The sequence below is a fragment of the Macrobrachium nipponense genome, chromosome 41 (genome assembly GCF_015104395.2).
Source record: "Macrobrachium nipponense isolate FS-2020 chromosome 41, ASM1510439v2, whole genome shotgun sequence".
Classification (NCBI taxonomy): domain Eukaryota; kingdom Metazoa; phylum Arthropoda; class Malacostraca; order Decapoda; family Palaemonidae; genus Macrobrachium; species Macrobrachium nipponense.
The window spans coordinates 57,190,668-57,209,087 of record NC_061102.1 but is presented as its reverse complement, the minus strand read 5'-3'; the positions used below and the strand labels follow the sequence as shown (position 1 = coordinate 57,209,087).

The 18,420-nt window shown below is 36.8% G+C and overlaps 2 protein-coding genes across 6 annotated transcripts in view; one reads left to right on the top strand and one right to left on the bottom strand.

Annotated features, from left to right (window-relative positions):
- The window catches only part of LOC135212917 (kinesin-related protein 10-like), a 73,065-nt gene that overhangs the window by 44,043 nt on the left and 10,602 nt on the right, over nt 1–18,420 (bottom strand). For 3 of the 5 annotated variants that reach the window (XR_010314025.1, XR_010314024.1, XR_010314026.1), the window contains exon 1: nt 15–149. Coding sequence is in view for 2 of the 5 variants with exons in the window: in XM_064246659.1 (XP_064102729.1) it covers nt 14,494–14,537; nt 15,434–15,792; nt 17,200–17,367; nt 17,668–17,986 (890 nt within the window). In the remaining 3 variants the exon portion in view is untranslated. Of the gene's footprint in view, nt 1–14; nt 150–14,493; nt 14,538–15,433; nt 15,793–17,199; nt 17,368–17,667; nt 17,987–18,420 lie in introns of those variants that run through there. The other 2 variants (XM_064246659.1, XM_064246660.1) reach the window with 1 other exon arrangement.
- Nucleotides 10,730–13,486, top strand: LOC135212916 (pro-resilin-like). Its single transcript, XM_064246658.1, has 3 exons — nt 10,730–10,846; nt 11,287–11,361; nt 12,969–13,486. Exons 1-3 carry the CDS (start codon nt 10,835–10,837, stop codon nt 13,248–13,250), a joined length of 369 nt encoding a protein of 122 aa, XP_064102728.1. The 5' UTR covers nt 10,730–10,834; the 3' UTR covers nt 13,251–13,486.

Below are 18,420 nucleotides of genomic sequence, written 5' to 3'. Positions count from 1 at the left end.
TATTGTGGACTTACCATGTACTTGAAGAAAACTTGCATTCAGCCTAATTAAGAAGAACAGCTAAACACAAAATATGGAGACGATAACATGGACGCTCATAGGCAAGGCCAGAGGCTGTGGAAAGCCTGTTCAGTCAGGTCACGTGACTCAAGTTCCAATACTATCCAAATCCAGACAGATTTGAAGCCTATTTCGGATTACTTCTCGCCAATGTTAGTATATTTTAGATAAAGTAATGAAAAGCTTGGGGAATGTAAATGATTTATTTTTTACTTTAAAACCATTTCACAACATATGGGATATTTTCTTCTGAAATACCTTTCTTATGTAGAACTTGTATCAAATGACTTGAAATCAACAGCTATCAGACTATTGAAAAATGCGCCATATCTCCTGTACATAAGCTTACATTGAAAAATATGACGAGGAAGATTAGTTTAAGGATAGATCGAATTTCTGTTCGCATGTTTTCATCAACGAAATTATTAGTAAATAAATTAAAGATATAAATATTTCCCATGATCATGGTAACCTACGTCTATTAAGAGCAAACAGTAATTTGTCTCATGAATGTTTATAATAGGCGAATAAAAGAGACTATGATAGTATGTTTGTAAAGGAGAAATGCATAACCAGGAAGGGCAGATCACCTTGGTTTAATGGTGAGACTTTGAAACTGAAGAGGGGGGAAAAGACAATAAGAGGACAAATGGCAAGAGGTGAAGACAAAATGCAGGGGTAAAATATAGATTAGTAAAGATCCGTTACAATCACTTAGTAAGAAGGACGAACTGAATGTAATAATTACTGTCCGAGAAGCCAAAATGAATATGAATAAATCATACTGGCTTCTTGATGATTTCAGTTATCAAGAACTGGATGATCATTTTCTAGATCTTTTTTATTGAAAAAATTTGAGATTACTATAGTTGTAACTTCTACAAAAACTTACTATAGTTGTAACTTCTATAAAAACGTCGAATCATTTGATATTGTAAGATACTGATGACGCCATTGGTCACATCAAGGAGGCAAAGACAAGCTTTGTAATTAATCCGATGGCAATACCCGAATTTTTTCAAGAGGAAAGTTTTGTCATGCCTTACTGATATAATGGTGAAAGTTATAAATGCCATTATTACTGAGTTAAAGTTCCTTATATCTAAGAAAAAATTTATTATGAAACCAGTTTTGAATGATGGACTGGTTTGTCAAAATTCAAGTTAATGAAGATTGTTTCAAACATGCCATCTATGCCCAAAACAGTACGATATATGATTCTGGAAAGGGTAAATACCTTACCGGATGGTCAGTCAACTTATAGGCACTTAATTTCGTAGTACTCTTCAATATACTCTACTATAAATCTTGTATTGGAAATGATGGATGAAGGCAACTGAGGTATCCTGACCTAGCCCGATCTTAGTGCAGTTTTAGTTTTCTGTAAAAGGAAACTATTTGTCTGTCCGCCCTCAGATCTAAAAAAAAAAAGAAAAAAAAAAAAAACTACTGGTGTTAGAAGGCTGCAAATTGGTGTTTTGACCATTCACCGTCTAATCATCAAGCCTACCAAATTGCAACTCTCTAGCCTCAGTAGTTTTTTTTTTATAATTTTTATTATTTTTTTCCAGAGGCATGTGACGCACACTCACTCTCCCGTATCTGGTGAGCAACTGAAACGCTAAGAGTCTGTTCAGTGAACTTCAGTCATTCTGATGGTTTATACAGCATTACCTGTAAGTTGTACAGAAAAATCGATTGCGACGAAGAAACTTCGGCGCATTTTTTATTTGTTTATATAGTTGTGCCTGAACTTCTAAACGGTTTACAGTCCATTCGACTTAATGAAGTCTCCAAGTATTTGAAAGATTACTTTAGTGAGAGAAATGATTGTTTATATACGTATTGATCTTTTGAAAAAATAAGAAAATGAGTAGCCAAGGAAGTGTGCTTATTCCACTCCTATTTTGTATATTATACGACTTAACTGCTAAATTCACTATAGACATGGGGTAAAGGTAGGTGGCACAGTGTATTTGTATCCTGAAATTGGCATTAAAATCATTTTGGTGATCCGTCTATGCACTAGGCAGTTCATATAAAACCATTTGCGAAAATTTTCGACTCGACATGTAAATTCGTAGCTTTCTGAATACTACTGCTTTTGATATTGTTTTAATGTTGCATTAACAGCACTCATAATGATTAATCGAAACAGGAAACCAGCAAAGGTGTGTGTATATATATATAATATATATAGATATATATATATATATCTATATATATTATATATATATATATATATATATATCTATATATATATATATATATATGTATATATCTAGATATATATATATATATATATATATATATATATATATATATATACTATATATCTAGATATATATATATATATATATATATATGTGTATTATATATATATATATATATAATATATATATATATATATATATCTAGATATATAGTATAATATATATATATATATATATAGATCATATATATATATATCTATAATATTATATATATATAGATATATATATATATATATATATATATATATATATATATACTACAGGGCATAGATATGCACTTTATGTGTGTCACTCTCTCCAATAAAATCAAATTATAACCACACAAAACATCGCATGATTTATCCCCACAAGGAAACGAGACTTTTCCTTCTTCTCTCTTGCGTCCACAGCTAGAGGTCCTGTCCTTCAGATTCTGTCAATTGTTTAACTAACTTTGTTAAGGACATGGCAGTCCTGGTATTACAATGACAGTGTGATTGTTCTCCGCGAATCATTTTCTTTGTAATGTTTTCTCCTGTTCGTTTTCTCCAGTGTCGTTTATTCACCAGTAGATTGAAATTTTTCCTTTTCACAGTAAGAATCTGCGTTATAATAGCAGCTGACCTTGTGAAGTTCGCTTGAAACGGGACTTTCGTCCAACGCCGGAAATTCGGTAATGATAATATCTTGGGAGAACACTCATTTGAAGACTTACTCCATTGAAAATTTTGTCAGTCGGTAAACCCCTGAGCTTGTACTGACCTTTCTGAACTTGGAATAGTAGTTCCTTCGTACCAGTAGGTAAATCCTTTATTAACCTGACGTTTTGGTAGTCCATGCTACCATTTACAAAGGGTGAATGGCACCATAGGTATACCTATATATATATATATATATATATATATATATATATATATATATATATATATATATATATATATATATGTATATATACCAGAAACCAGTTTTACAGAAATGGGGGTCGAATTCTGACGAGCTATCAGGGCTAGGGAGCTCTCATACTGGCTGTGAGCCTGACCAAGAGCCCTACATGCAGAGTTTGCCACGCAAAGAGGAAGCCGGCTGTTGAATTATCCCAGGGGCAAACTTGTTCCCCTTACAGAAGTCGGTAGAAGGAGCGTCTCATGGGTTGTGCAGAGGGTTGTTTGTCTCCTACTGAAGAATGGCAAAGGCCTCCTTGTAACAGAGTCAGCGGTGGCCCATGTTCATGTTTAGGATTGTGGTGTTCCTGATGATCTGCTGGTGTTAAGGGGCACTGCCGTGTTCCTTGTGTAGTGTTGGTGTTCCGCCCCTTCACGTAAGTGGATGGCAATCCTCTTGTCCTTCTTGTAGTTGGTGTTCATATAGCCTCTACAAAACAGTTTTATGAATCTCTCACCCTCCAGGGTGGCACAGGTCTCCTGGGAGGAGCACATGCCGATGGTGTTCCTTGTCATTCTCGTGATTTGACTGAAAGAATGTGTCCATCAAAGGTGCCACTGCAGGAAGAACACTGTGAGAGAGTGTTTGTTTACTTAGGCATTAATATCAAACATCCTAAATTAATCAAGGTATTCTCTTGCCGATGAACTTAGTCCATTGATTTTAGGTGTCCCTTACAGTTTAGACGTTCATCTGGAAGCCGTGGGGAGTGTCGGTAACATGGATGTCTAGGAAACGAATGGTGTCGTCAATGGTTCTCTCACATGTGAAGTGGAGAGCCAATTATTCTTCGAATGTGCATCCAAGTATCTCCATCTCTTCTTTATATGCAACGTTGATGAGGATATCATCTAAGTACCTTATGTATAAGGTAGGTTTTGGGATCTTGCTTTAGATGTGCTGCTTCCTAATTTGGTGGAGGGACTCCTCTGGGATGTTCAAAGTTGGGGTAGAATCATCCCTGTAGACCTTGCCAAGGATCATCAGTATAGTCTCACAGATGGGCATATTAGTAAGGAGACTCAACATCCAAGAGTGTGGTATTATCATGGGGCAGCATGGTGCACAGTTTGTAGAGAGACTATGGAAGATGCACTGCAGAGTTTACTAAGGACGTAGGGTGTAATATCTTTCTAAAATTTTTGGCCTTATAGTAAGTCAGAATCAGACATTGTCTGATTACAGGACAAAGAGGATTGTTGAATTTATGTTTTTATGTTGCTGTAGATGAAGCCAATGTCACAGTCACCAACAATTTTGGAAAGGTGCACAGCATCTACAGTGGCATTAATTCTGTCAATGACAGGGATCCCCAACGGATTTACCATGTCGTTGACAGGGATCCACGTAATGCAGGAAAACTTAGAGGGATCTCCAAACATGTTGCCAAGCTTTCTGAGGACTCCTCTTGCCGAATCAAGGCAAAGGTGGCCGTTTTATTTGCAAGATGAATTACAGTGTCTTCCTTTTCTCACAGTCCTCTGCTGACATTTCTCATCTCCCTGGTCATCAGGTAACTATGATGGGACTCTCACTCTGTTAAAATCATCACCACGAGGAAAGGCTGTAGCTTGTTGGTGGTATTAACAAGGTCGTGGCCCTCCAGGGCGACAATGAACTCAAGGAGGATCTTGTCTCGGACATGATTGGCACCAGGCTTAGGCTACTCCAGTATGTGACAATTCAACCCCATATGGAGATAGGTATGCTTGGCAGCAGAAGGCTGGTAGTCAGTGATGTTAAAATAGGTATTGTCTTGTTTTTGTGAACTGTACATCAATGAGAGCATAATCACTGTCTCCAAGGCCATCTCAGTCCTGCTTGAGGTACTTCAGATGTGTAAGCACTTTCTCCTCATCATGTTACTTTATTGCCAACTGCCAATAGACAAGTTGGCGACAGACCTTGTCTCTCCCTGGAGTTTCTGACATCAAGGGATAGAATATCTTGAAAGAGGACTTTCTTTAAGACATACTCTTACTTCATTGAAAAGAATGGCAGTCTGTTTTACTGTTGAGTTTATACTATGATTTCTCAACTTAAGAGTATAAGTTTCTTCATGCCAGCAGGTAAATCATGAAAAAACCCATTAAAGTTCATTAATTAACTTGACATTTCGGCAGTCCATGGTACAGATTCACAAAGGGGGAATGGCACCATGGGTACATACATGTCAAATTTATTTTTAGAAACAGATTTACAAAAATGTGGGTAGATTTTTTACTGTTCATCTCATCAGAGGAGCTCTCCCATTAGCTGCAAGTTTGGCCATGCGTCCACGACGATGATTGGCTGATACCAAGGGGCCCTGCTCGTGGAGATTGTCACTTTAAAAGAAGGGATGCTGTTGGTTATCCCAGGGGTGTGCCTTGTTCTCATGATGGTGGTTGGAAGAAGGAAGGTCTCCTGGCTAACGGTGAGAGATGGTTTTCACTGATGAATGGCGAAGGCCCTTTCGTAGCAGAGTTGGTGGTGATCAGTGTCACAGTCCATGATTGCAGTGTTCCTGATAATCTGCGGGTGTTGGGGAAGAGGGACTGCTGTGTTCCCTTGTGTAGTATTGGTATACCAACCGATAATGTAGGTGGACGGCAATCGTCTTGGAGAGGTGAGTTGTGGTCAAACCAATATGGGAACGGGGCACAATATTTGGTAGACTACTACTCCTCATCTTAATGGGAGCACTACTAACAGCAGGGCTACCCTACATGAGGCACTGGGCAGTCCTCTGATCCTTATAGTACATCATAAGGACGATTGTTGTGTCTTCTTCAGTAGGGTTATACATACAACACACACACATGCATATATATATACATATATATTCTCACAAATGCGGGTTACTATCGAATTAACTTCACCATGGGAATAACTAAACAACTGGGAATTATGTAATCTGTTATTGGATGAAAATGTTTATGTCCAAAAACACTGCTAGTGTTAGAAAGTCCATGCAGCCCCTTCTGCATTAACCACTGAAACACAGACTCGTCCATTTAATGAGTAACGAGTATCACATTGATAATAAAATTTAAGGTATATATATACATAGTTATATGTATATATAGTGTATGCTTAAAAAATCTCAGTAGATGCGAATACCACAGGAAAATGATCAGCAGAAATCCGTACCGAGCGCTTTCGCTTTTATTGAGGCATTGTCGAGGCACACTAAAATTGTTTAAATATATCTTGGTACAGCCAAGATTTGGTCCTATATGTTTTTGGTCAGATACAGAAGTGAAAGTGGACCTATTCAGTGAGAACTCGATTCTCATGTCTTAAAACCAAAGAGACTCGGGAAATATTCAGTCATGACGTTTTCATTTTAGGATTTTAATTCCATCCCAAGTTATAATCGGTGAATATTTACTAAGTTCCTTAATTGATCATCGTTGCTGAGGCCAAATATTGATATATTACAAATGTTAGTAACAGTCATCATATTGTTTAGGATTAACTCATATTGTTTTGTTCCTGGAATTTAGTCAGGTGTATATTTGAACTCCTAAAGTTTCTTACATTTTATTTTGTTTTCGTTCATGAAAATGGTTTCTGCATCGCTCCTGTACACCTTTGTAGACAGAGAAAAATTAGATTTTAAATTCTAACTTTTTGGTAAAAGAAAGAACCAAATCATAGCTACAAGAGCTGATTAAAACCTATGTTAAGTGTCTATATAAAATACATATACACATATATGTTTGTGTGTAAATGTTTTACCAGTGTGATACTTGTTACTTAATAAATGGATGACTTTGTGTGTCAGTGGGGAATGCGAAAGAGGTGTTTGTGCAACAGGAACATTTCCATCAATTAACGAATGAATCAATCTGGGATACCAGATGACTGACTGATGAGCATGAACGAAATTTATACGACATCCTTGCTCGCACCACTATTTCTAGCGTGTGCCAAACACTTCAGCCAATGAAAATATATCAGCCAGTGCTGATGTAAACAGCATCTTAACCTCATCACTAGTAACAGCGCCAAGTCAAGGCCGTGAAAAATTCGGTAAAGACTTGGAAATGGTTGGTGATTTTCACGAGCAGGATGTGAGCCAAAGTTAATGGACCACAAAACCAAGAGAAGAGCACAAAGGCAGAAATAATGTGGAGAAGACACAGGTCTTTCTGAAATCTAGTTTATTCTAGGTTGACAGGAAGAACAGGCGACGCTCTCGAAATGGATATCAACTTTTCCCTCGGTTCCCAGACAAGTTACGATGTAGTACGTGATTTTGAGGGAAGTCTTATTCTTCAACTTCAAATCTTTTTTCGAAGTCTGATTGGATTTGCTTTCATGCTTTGTTGGTCAAATCTAAATTGATGGATACAAATGTGCATCACGCCTTGCATTTTTATGGTTGGTTCCCTTCAATTATCCAAACCATAGTCTAAGACTGTAAAATTACGAATAGCAAGATTTGCAGTCAGTGTCCTGGCTTACTGAATATTGTCATTAGCATTTATCTGCAGTTTTATTATTTTCGATGAAAGAAATGGCATTTTTTTTTTTTTATCAAAAAAGAGATAACTGCAATTCATTCATATCATCAGGTAGTTTATCGTGACGAAAAGAAAGGAGCTTAAGAAACGAAGCTAACGACTCCAACGCAACATCAGCCAGATGTCTGGCAACAGGCCAGAGGTTTGGTCAAGGTGTTCCCTACGTGACGTCTGTCAACAACCGATCAAACACCGATCCAGGTCTCAGAACGGTCGAATGATCTAAGCGTCAGGTAGCCACCGGTTGAACGTCACGTAACGAGCGGCGAGTGGCGCTGTCTATCTCGGGATTAGCTCCGTCACGGTAGGGTTGGCGTTTAAAGGCTGTCTTTTGTGGTTAAGGTAAACAAAACAGACATTTCTACTTTAGGAGAAACTGTGACGAATAGAAAATTATGTCAAACATAAAGTGAAGGGGGAAAGTGATCGACTGGGAGAATGAAATGACAGCCACGCTTAATGATCTTGTCTATTATGGTATCATACTTTTCAAATGGTCATGATATGATTATGGGTATGAAGTCATATTTGGTGTTACTGAGATGCAAGCAATGTAGAAAGAACAATTCCCAATTATTTCTTTCTTACTGATACGCACAAGAGAAATATTGTGTTTAATTGTTGGATTTTTTTTGTTATCTGAGGAAAGACTAAAGTATTTTCGTTATTCTCCAGTCCTGGAGTAAAAGTCATTTATAACTAATTACTGGAATGATAAGCTAACGAGATCTTGAATTAGCTGTCAATCAATTTTTGAAACATATGTTATGTATGATGTAAGTTTACTATATGGAATGAGTAAGGAATAGTTCTTACTGAAAAACCCATATGAATAAATGCAATATGAAGTCAACTGCCAATCTGAATGTAATTTTAAATTCGGGCAGTAAATCATTAACATTCATTTGCTTTAATTAACGGAAACTAATTTACACGTTCTGTTTACGCAGCAGAAACTAGAACAGAAGGCCAAGAATGGATAAAACAAAAGTTAAGAACGGTAGATCAGAACTGAACTAAAATGAAAATAGAATTTAGGCCAAAGGCCAAGCACAGGGAGCTACGAGGTCATTCAGCGCTGAAACGGAAATTGACAGTAAAAGATTTGAAAGGTGTAACAGGAGGAAAATGGAAGAAAGAGGATATGAAAGAACTGTGGACTGGGTCTGATTGCAACTGTAGGTAGTACAGTCCACAAACAGACCAACTTGCTTTGGCTAAATGTAACTACATTGATCAAAAGCAATTACGCAGAAATGTCCAGTCTTATAGATTAACGAGAGAATACATTTTCTGATCTATTCAAGGGACTACATAACTCTTCTTCACAACGACAGTTGGGATGCATGATTATACTCTGTTTTTTTCCATCTGTCCATCCGCCTTTGGTGTTTGCGCATGGTAACACTGCGTCCCGGGCTTTAAATAACATCCTATTTCGAATATTAACGGTGTAATTCGCATACAACAAATTATTAAAACACCTTTCAGTTGCAAATGTACACCAAGACACCATGATATCCTTTTAATTACCTAAAACTTACACAGCGTCACTATTTAAAGCCCGGGACGCAGTGTTACCGTCCGCGACCACCACAGGCGGATGGACAAAGTATAGTGTAATTGTGACAGAGGGGGAGAATGAGGCGCCCACAAATAAGTAAACTGTCTAGTTCACAAACATATTTGTCTTAGAAAGCTATTACAGAGAAAAACAAAACGGAAAAAAAGAGTAAGTTCGACAGTTATATAAAAATAGAATATAAAGCAAAATAACTTGAAGTTTTCACATTTTTTATAAATACCTTTAACAGTTGCCTTTTTACAGTTATTAATACTTATTACATCTACATTATTTTTTATATTATTCTCTCATGGAAGCATAGTCATTACTTGACACGAGGTTTTCGCATTTTTATAAATAAATACTTTTACAGTTGCTCTTTTACCGTTATCAACACTTATTTTGTCTACATTACTTATATTATTCTCTCCCGGAAACATAGTCATTACTTGACACGTTCTTATTGCCAACTGCAAAGGCTCTCCTCATTCCTGAAGTTAAGTTTGAATTAGAAAAACTGACAAATTCACTTCCTTGCGGAAAGAAAGTATCACACAAAAAAAAACCTCCTTTCCTAGCAGCTCCCAGAATCATACACACACACACATACACACACACACACACACACACACATACATATTTTGTTTTCATCACGTACACGCAATAGATCTGAAAACGTAAGTAAATCCTTCGACATAATTACTCTGAGAAAGACTGCGCCATTTCCACCAATGTCGCAGAGTCTGATCAATGGTGGATTACTCATCAATTTAGCAGCAGCCGACGGATTTATTTAGCGCCTGAAAGTACAAAGGTGCTTTAGGGTCGCTCTTATCTGGTCACGTGGGGAATTTGGGGCCTTGGTTAGGGTCAATTAATTTCCTTGAGTGGCAATAAAAGAATGTGGAGGCTATTTATTATCTTTAAGAACCGATAGATTGCAGCAAGCTACTGATTAGGAATACGTGCTGGAATGTTTCTGCGGAAATTTTATATATATATATATATATATATATATATATATATATATATATATATATATATATATATATATATATATATATATATAAAGGATACAAGCTGGAATGTTTCTGAATTATTGATTTATTACATTTTATCAGGTTTAAAACAAATATTCATAAACAAACATATGCATAATATATGTACCTATACATACATACATACATACATATATATATATATCTATATATATATATTATATATATATATATATATATATATATAAATAAATAAGGCAATGTACAATCTATAGTATATGACGCAAAATCACCATAAAAATTAATCGTAACTTAGTTCCTTACTTTTTTTTATTTCTATAATAGCAATCAGTTCACCCCACCCAATTCGCTAACACGTTTTAGTGACGCCCACGGAGGGTCCGAAGGTCAAAAGCGGTGGGCGGAGAGGTATATAGGAGCCGGCGGCGCCGTCATTAGCATCAGTTACGAACAGTTTCCCCTCCCGGCGACGTCGTCTGTGAAGAGATGATCCTTCAAGTAAGCCGAGATTATCGAGCTGAGGAATTTCCTGGGCATTTTCTTAAGTTTTTTTTTTTTTTTTTTTTTTTTTTTTGCGAATTCATTTATAATGTAATTAAGCAGCTAGTGGGTCTGTTGCGTTTTCCTAGTTTTCGCGGGAGTAGCTGATTAACGCTATTCAGTGACTTTTGAAACACTTTGTCATTTACAGTTTGTTATATAATGTGGCCGAGTTCATGATGTTATTTGTCACAATACATATCAGACTTAAGAAATTTTTTTTGAAAGTGTTGAGCAATATCTCTCATTTCGGAATTTTTAATCAATGCCAAGAAATTCACCAAAAATGAATTTGAAATTTATCGCTCATTGCTACCTCTGCTGAGGTGGGTATTTGAGCGAGAATTTTCCTGTCTCTCTCGTTTCCTAATAATGGCGACTTTGCAATCTATCCACAGGTGTCAATCGTCCTGGTTTTGGCTTCTTGGGCCTCGTGTGCTCCCGATGGCTACAACTCTGGTCCGTCCTACCACGTAAGCAGATTATTCTCCTTTCAGTTTTTCTTTGTCCATTTACTTTAGCTATTGTACTACTTCTCTGCTGCAGATATATATGAAATATTCAGGGAGGAACTACAGTGGGCGGAAAATCAGTTATTGGGGCCAGTGATTTGACGTACGAAGTGGAAACGGAGGTAATACAGTGAATGAATCGATATATCAAAATATCACGTGATGAAAAAATAGTAGAAAATAAATAAATATAGATCTGTGCTATTTGTGCTACTTACTAAAAAATGAATATTCTATTTCTATTTAGTTCATATGCTCCGTATTATACCAACCGCGCTTGTTTTTATTCCTGCGTTGAGTCTTGTATTAAGTACGCATGCAGGTTTGCTAAGGAAGTGCATGAATTGTATTTCTAAACGGATTTTCCCACAACTAGTTTGTGCCATCCAAGTTTTCATAATGTCCCCAAAAAAACAACCAATACATAGGAATTTTTGCACACGCGATAAATTAACAGGAAATCCCCGTTAGGGGTTTAAATCAAGACATCTCAGTGTCTCGTCTACACATGCGGTGTTGTCCCCTATCATAAATGAGGCCGTACCCTACAATATATATAATAATATATTATTATATATATATATATATATATATATATATATATATATATATATATATATATATATATATATATATAATATATATTATATATATATATATATATATATATTCTTTATATATATATATATAATAATAATATATATATAAATATATATATAAATATGTATATATATATATATATATATATATATATATATATATATATATATATTATATATATAAATGAAGTACTCGGACTTATCTTGAATCACAGTATGAGTTCAAAGCAAGTTTTTCTAGATTAATTTCGGTACAAAGCAGAAAGGCGTTAGAATTTTTCTGAATTATTCTCTTATGAAAATTTGTCAATAGAAATATTTTAATTTATTTCGTCAATTAACTCAGAAGTGCCTTGACTTCCATTTAAATGTGGGCCGTACTTCCCATTGTTTCAATACAAATACCCGAGTCTGTGAATGCAGTAAAAAGCTGAGGGCCTTAAGACAATTTTCCACCCAGACTTCGTAATCAGTCAGCGGCTCTCATAATGACGAGAAGATGTGGGAAATATCTCATGTTCATCACCTCACTGCTCTCAATTGGTCTTGGAACGAAGTACTTATTTTCTCGATTGCTTTCATCTGTTCTTTCATTCTCTACTTAACAAATGAGCTTCACATACTATCCATAATGAGTTCATGTTCGTAAGGCGAGGTCAAAATGTATGTGCGTTCGCCCAAGCAGATTCCCACATTACAGAATACCATAAACCACTGCAACAAAGAATAATTTGGAACTTTCCTAGATGTTGACCCGCAGAGGTTTTTAACCCGTTATGTATCCACCTTTGCGGTGCGTTTAGTACAAGCCCGTTGGAGATGATCTTTAAAACATAAACAAACGACTGTTAATATCATAAAGATAATGACCCCCAAGAAATATTAGTCCTAGGTAACGACTCCCGAAAAATCTTGGGGGTCACCATCCAGGAGAGAGCCATTAGTTTCACAACGTGTTTCCACCGACAGGCTCCAGCAAAGTACAACTTCAACTACGCCGTCAAAGACGACTACAAAGGCGCGCACTTCGGCCACTCTGAATACCGCGACGGCTACAACACCAAAGGACACTACTTCGTCGATCTCCCCGACGGGCGAAGGCAGGACGTCCACTACACCGCTGACGAGTACGGATACCATCCCGTGGTCACCTACACGGGAAAGGCCCACCACCCCGCAACCTACGGACACGGAGGCCAAGGGGGATACGGAGGCCACGGGGGATACGGAGGGCACGGAGGCTACCACTAGAAGGATTCCAAAGGACTTTCACCTCGACAAGGATCTCTGTAGGATAATAAAAAAATAGAAAAAAAAAATCTTCTTTTCAAATTTGCGTCTGGCGATGCTCCTCATAATTGTGTATTTTCTTGCTGTTCCGCCATTAAGTTATCAAGTATGGTAAGATATTTCTTATGACAATGCAGAATAAAAGGACCAAAAACAGTGTGTAACAATTCAGTGAATAAACGATAAAGCGTGTTCAATAGTGCCTTTACTTCTGATTAAACCGAATCTTTACTTGTTGTTGAATCTTAAATCTTCTAAAAAAATTACAAACCTCAAAAAAAAAAAATATTGACTTGACAAAACCTCAGGAAACTGTGTTTTCACAAACACCAGAGAACGTAAATTTCAACAATTTCTCGTGTAGATAAGAAATTGTTAAAACGGCAATTTTGATAAAATAAAAGAAAAAAAGAGCGTTCGCAGTATCGAAATACGTCGGAGCTCTGTACTTTTATACAAAAATCTATTACGAAAATAATGATCTTATGAAATCCAACGTACGGGGGTAGTGCCATCAGTGCACCTCACGCATTACACTGTGGGCATTACTTAATGTTCTTTGCAGCGTTACTTCGACCCGTAGCTGCATCCCCTCTCATTCCTTTTACTGTATCTCCTTTCATATTCTCTTTCTTCCACCTTACTATCCACCCTCTCCTAACAATTGTTTCATAGTGCAACTGCTTTTAGGTTTTCCTCTTGTAACACCTGTCAAACCTCCTTTCCTCTCAATTTTCCTTTCAGCGCTGAAGGACCTTATAGGTCCCAGTGCTTGGCCTTTGGCCTAAATTGATTAATTACATTTTAGTTTAACCAGACCACCGAGCTGATTAACAGCTCTCCTAGGGCTGGCCCGAAGGATTAGATATTTTTACGTGGCTAGGAACCAATTGGTTACCTAGCAACGGGACTTACAGCTTATTCTGGGATCCGAACCACAATATAAGGCGAAATTGATTTCTAATCACCAGAAACAAATTCCTCTGACTCCACGTTGGCAGAGCGGGGAATCGAACTCGGGACTGCTGGCCCAAATCTTATATTCTTATTCTGTCTCAATTATCAAATCGGTAAGAACGCCAGCCAATACTTTAAAAATGCTTTAGAGTAAAACCTTTTCCCTTTTTTGAAACGGGAAAGAGAGGACAGTATCAGCCAAACACCTGAACTACTTAATGATAATGAGAAGCAGGTTTCTACTCACCATAACCATCGGGTTCCTCGTCTATGAAGTTCGCTGCGAGTTGCCTGGAAGGAAAGAATCATTTCGTTGAATATAAATGAAAGAAAACAAAACAAAGTTGTCAATAACGTGGCTGAACAAAAATAACAATACTTTTGCTTATAGTGAACATTTACTGTGATTGAGTGCCGTTTACAAAAAAAGAATGACCTTATACTGTCTCAGATTTTTCCAATTCTGAGACAATATAAGTGGAATATTCGTCACTGTCAATCCGTGAAATGTAGAGCACTCCACAATCTGAGTTGTTGCGTCAGATATTTATAGTAAGTCAATTTTCAGTCAATTAATCGAAGTGAAGTTTCAAAACTGATATGAATCCAGTTGATTTCTTTGTTACGTTGTTTAACATTCGAGTTGAGTTGAATAAAAATTTTCGGCCAAAGGCCAAGCACTGGGACTTATGAGATCATTCAGCGCTGAAACGGAAATTGACAGAAAAGGGTTTGAAAGGTTTAACAGGAGGAAAACCTCGCTGTTGCACTATGAATCAAGTGTTAGGAGAGGGTGGAAAGTAAGATGGAAGAAAGAGAATATGAAAGGAGGTGCAGTAAAAGGAACGAAAGTGGCTGCAACTAGGGGCCGAAGGCACGCTTCTAAGAACCATAAGTAATGCCTACAGTCCACTGACGGCATTAGTCCCTTACGGGATGTTTAACATTTGAGGAATCTATATTAGTTCACCGTTAGATAAACACTGATAGGCATTCTAACTGGAGTTATATATGAATAGAGCAAGTCGAATATCAGAGAGAGAGAGAGAGAGAGAGAGAGAGATTGTTATAAAATATTCTCTCGATAGTTTAGGCTATCTTTTGAGGAAAATGCGGTCTTTTTCAAATCCTAGTTTATGGTATTCTGATTTAAGATACATCACCTATGAAATCAAGCTCACCCATACCTTACGACCATGACGATAGCATCAGAAAGTTGACCTGATCGCTCCAATCGGACAAGGGCGTCTGTTTGGGAATCCTGACCAATTCTGTTACCACTCTGGAGTCTCCCTGAACTGTTCCCTTTCGTCGCAGTTTTGGTCCCTGAGAGTAACTGGAGCATACCGGCGAATGTCTCGTTTTTAATAATCAAGTTCCTTTTTGCCGTCGTTGAGCACATCGTTCCTGTTGAGCATTTTCTCTCTCTTGGATCTGAGTCATTTTCAATGATATTGTTGGTCTCACGCACCTGCTTCTGCCCCAATGTTTTGTTGAGCTTCGTTTCCATACGTTCAGCGAGGACTCTAATCACACCCAGCCATACCTGTGTAAGATGGACATCTAGTGATCTTCCAGTATGTACACTTACTTAGCACCACCACACTACTACTACTACTACAGAAAATACGAAATGTTTTATTGAAATTCTTCTATAAAACCAAGCACTTGGGCGATTTCAACCATTGCTTCAGAGTGAAAGAAGAGAGAGTGTTCGAATGGATGGACAGCAACAACGATAATCGTAATGGAGTGAAGTAAAAGACTAAATAACGGGTGCAGCTGAGGGCCGCAGGAACGCTATAAGCAGTCTTTAGTAATGCCTACAGTGTACGAAATGAGGTGCACTGACGGCGCTAGCCCCCTACGGAGAACTATACGAATTGTTCTGAAGCGCAAGATACACATTTGCTTCGTTCATTTCGGGGTAAATACTTAGACATTTCTGTAAGTTGCAGATCATTATTCCGTAGCTCTTAAATTCATTATTTATATCAAATAGTTAATAATTAGTGTTTTTATTTTATTTTAATGTGAATATGTTGTATCAATGACAACCAAGCAACTGCAGTTTTATCAAATCCAACCCTTACAAAAGGTATTATTGTGTCAGTGCATCTGAACCTATGCGTTTAGTTTCTCTTGCAAGACCAGTAACTAATATCTGACCAGATATTCAAATAGAGAGAGTACAGCCAAATCTAAGATTCGTAAATTCTTCAAGGCGCAGAAGCAATTGAAAGAGTTGGAGAAATGACGACTGAATGTTTTGCAGCTGAGCGATATAAAAACTTCGATGAAAAGCAACGGTTTCTTATAATGATTAATCATTCAATCAACAAAGGGTGAAAAGACAAGTGACCTACATCTCTTTTTCTAAAGCCCTCGAACTTACAACTTTAAATCGTACAAGCATTCATAAACATACAAAACACACATTTATTATATAATATATATATATATTATATATATATATATATATATATATATATATATATATGTGTGTGTGTGTGTGTGTGTGTGTGTGTGTGTGTGTGTAAATATATATATAAATATATATATTAAGTCGTACATACACTTAGGAACACGCACATATATATACATATACATATATCTATTAATTTTATATATATTATATATAGCTATATATCTAATACATATAACATATATTTATATATTTTATATATCTATAATAGATATAGATATATATATATAAAGTATAAATATATCATATATATATATCTAATAAATAAATATATATATATATAAAAATAATATACTAGTCATAATTATATAATATTATATGAGAAGAGATGAGCAGAGAGATGGAGAGAGCGAGAGAGGAGAGAGAGAGAGAGAGAGAGAGAGAGAGAGAGAGAGAGTGAGTTTGTGTAGGTGTGCATCTGTTTGTCTGTGATGTGTACGAATGCATAAAAGTTTACGCTATTGTTACCTCCTGACTTATCCATTCTGCTTTGTCTTCTCGATAAGCAAACGTCTCATCATCGACAATGAAGACCGTTGCGTTGACCTGTGAGTGGGAAGACGCCCTTCCAGACCGAAATGCTGCGGTATTCCGAGGCCGACAGACGTCCGCGAAAATCTCCCCAGGTCGAAGACTCTGTTAAAGGGTGAGATGGAAAACTAATCTGAAAAACAGGGTCTACAATGACATTAAATTTCATGCTTCAGAGCTCCGTCAATTTGCTGTGAGTAAAAGGATCAAGAACATTTATATTAAAAAAAACTTACAGATTGTAAATATATCGAAGTACATATTAGGATCAGAAATACTTCTTTCTACAATAAATGAATAAATAAATAAATAAATAAACAAATAAATAAGTAAAAAAACTTATAAAGTTCAAGTTTCAATGAAACGAAACGAATTGATTTGTGTTGAGCTAAAATTCTGACCGACCTGTCTTTTGATTCTTTTCAGCCGTGGCATTTCGAATTGAATGTCATTAACGTTGTTGTTGTTATTGTTGTTGCTAGCAACATTGGCGTTCAGAAGGTTGTTGTTGTTGTTGTTATTGTTATTATTGTTGTTGTTGTTGTTGTTGGCGATGTTGTTAGCGATGTTCACTGCCATCTGGCCAACTGCCAGGGCGAAGTTGAGGAAAGTGAAGGTCGAGATATCCTCGGAGGGGGAACAGGACTCTGACTGGAGCGACTGCGCAGAGGGACTTGCGTGCTTCCCCTTCGGCCGATAAACCTTCCATGCCCTCGGCGTCTTACTGAAACAGAAGAGAAAGGACGAACACTTCTGAGGACAAAGACGAATGAAACGGAATCGTTATCATATTAGCCTCTGGCGTCACATCCAGATTCCATTCATACACATGTGGACCTAAACATTTCACCTGACATTTCGTCTATAACGACTTTGGAAATTTTGATTTCGGGATATTCATCATCTGCACCTTATGTGATATTATATATATATATATATATATATATATATATATATATATATATATATAAGTTTTAAAGGCCCTACACTGGTTTAAAGCTAGGTACTATATTCCGGTGGACTGCTCCCACCCTTTTCAAGTACTAGATATGGATGGGAGTCAGATAACCGAAAAATTGTCTTTAGCTTTAAACCAATGTGTTTTAATGGGTCTTTTATACTTGAGACGTATCCTGTTTTAACGGAAGAATTGATTTA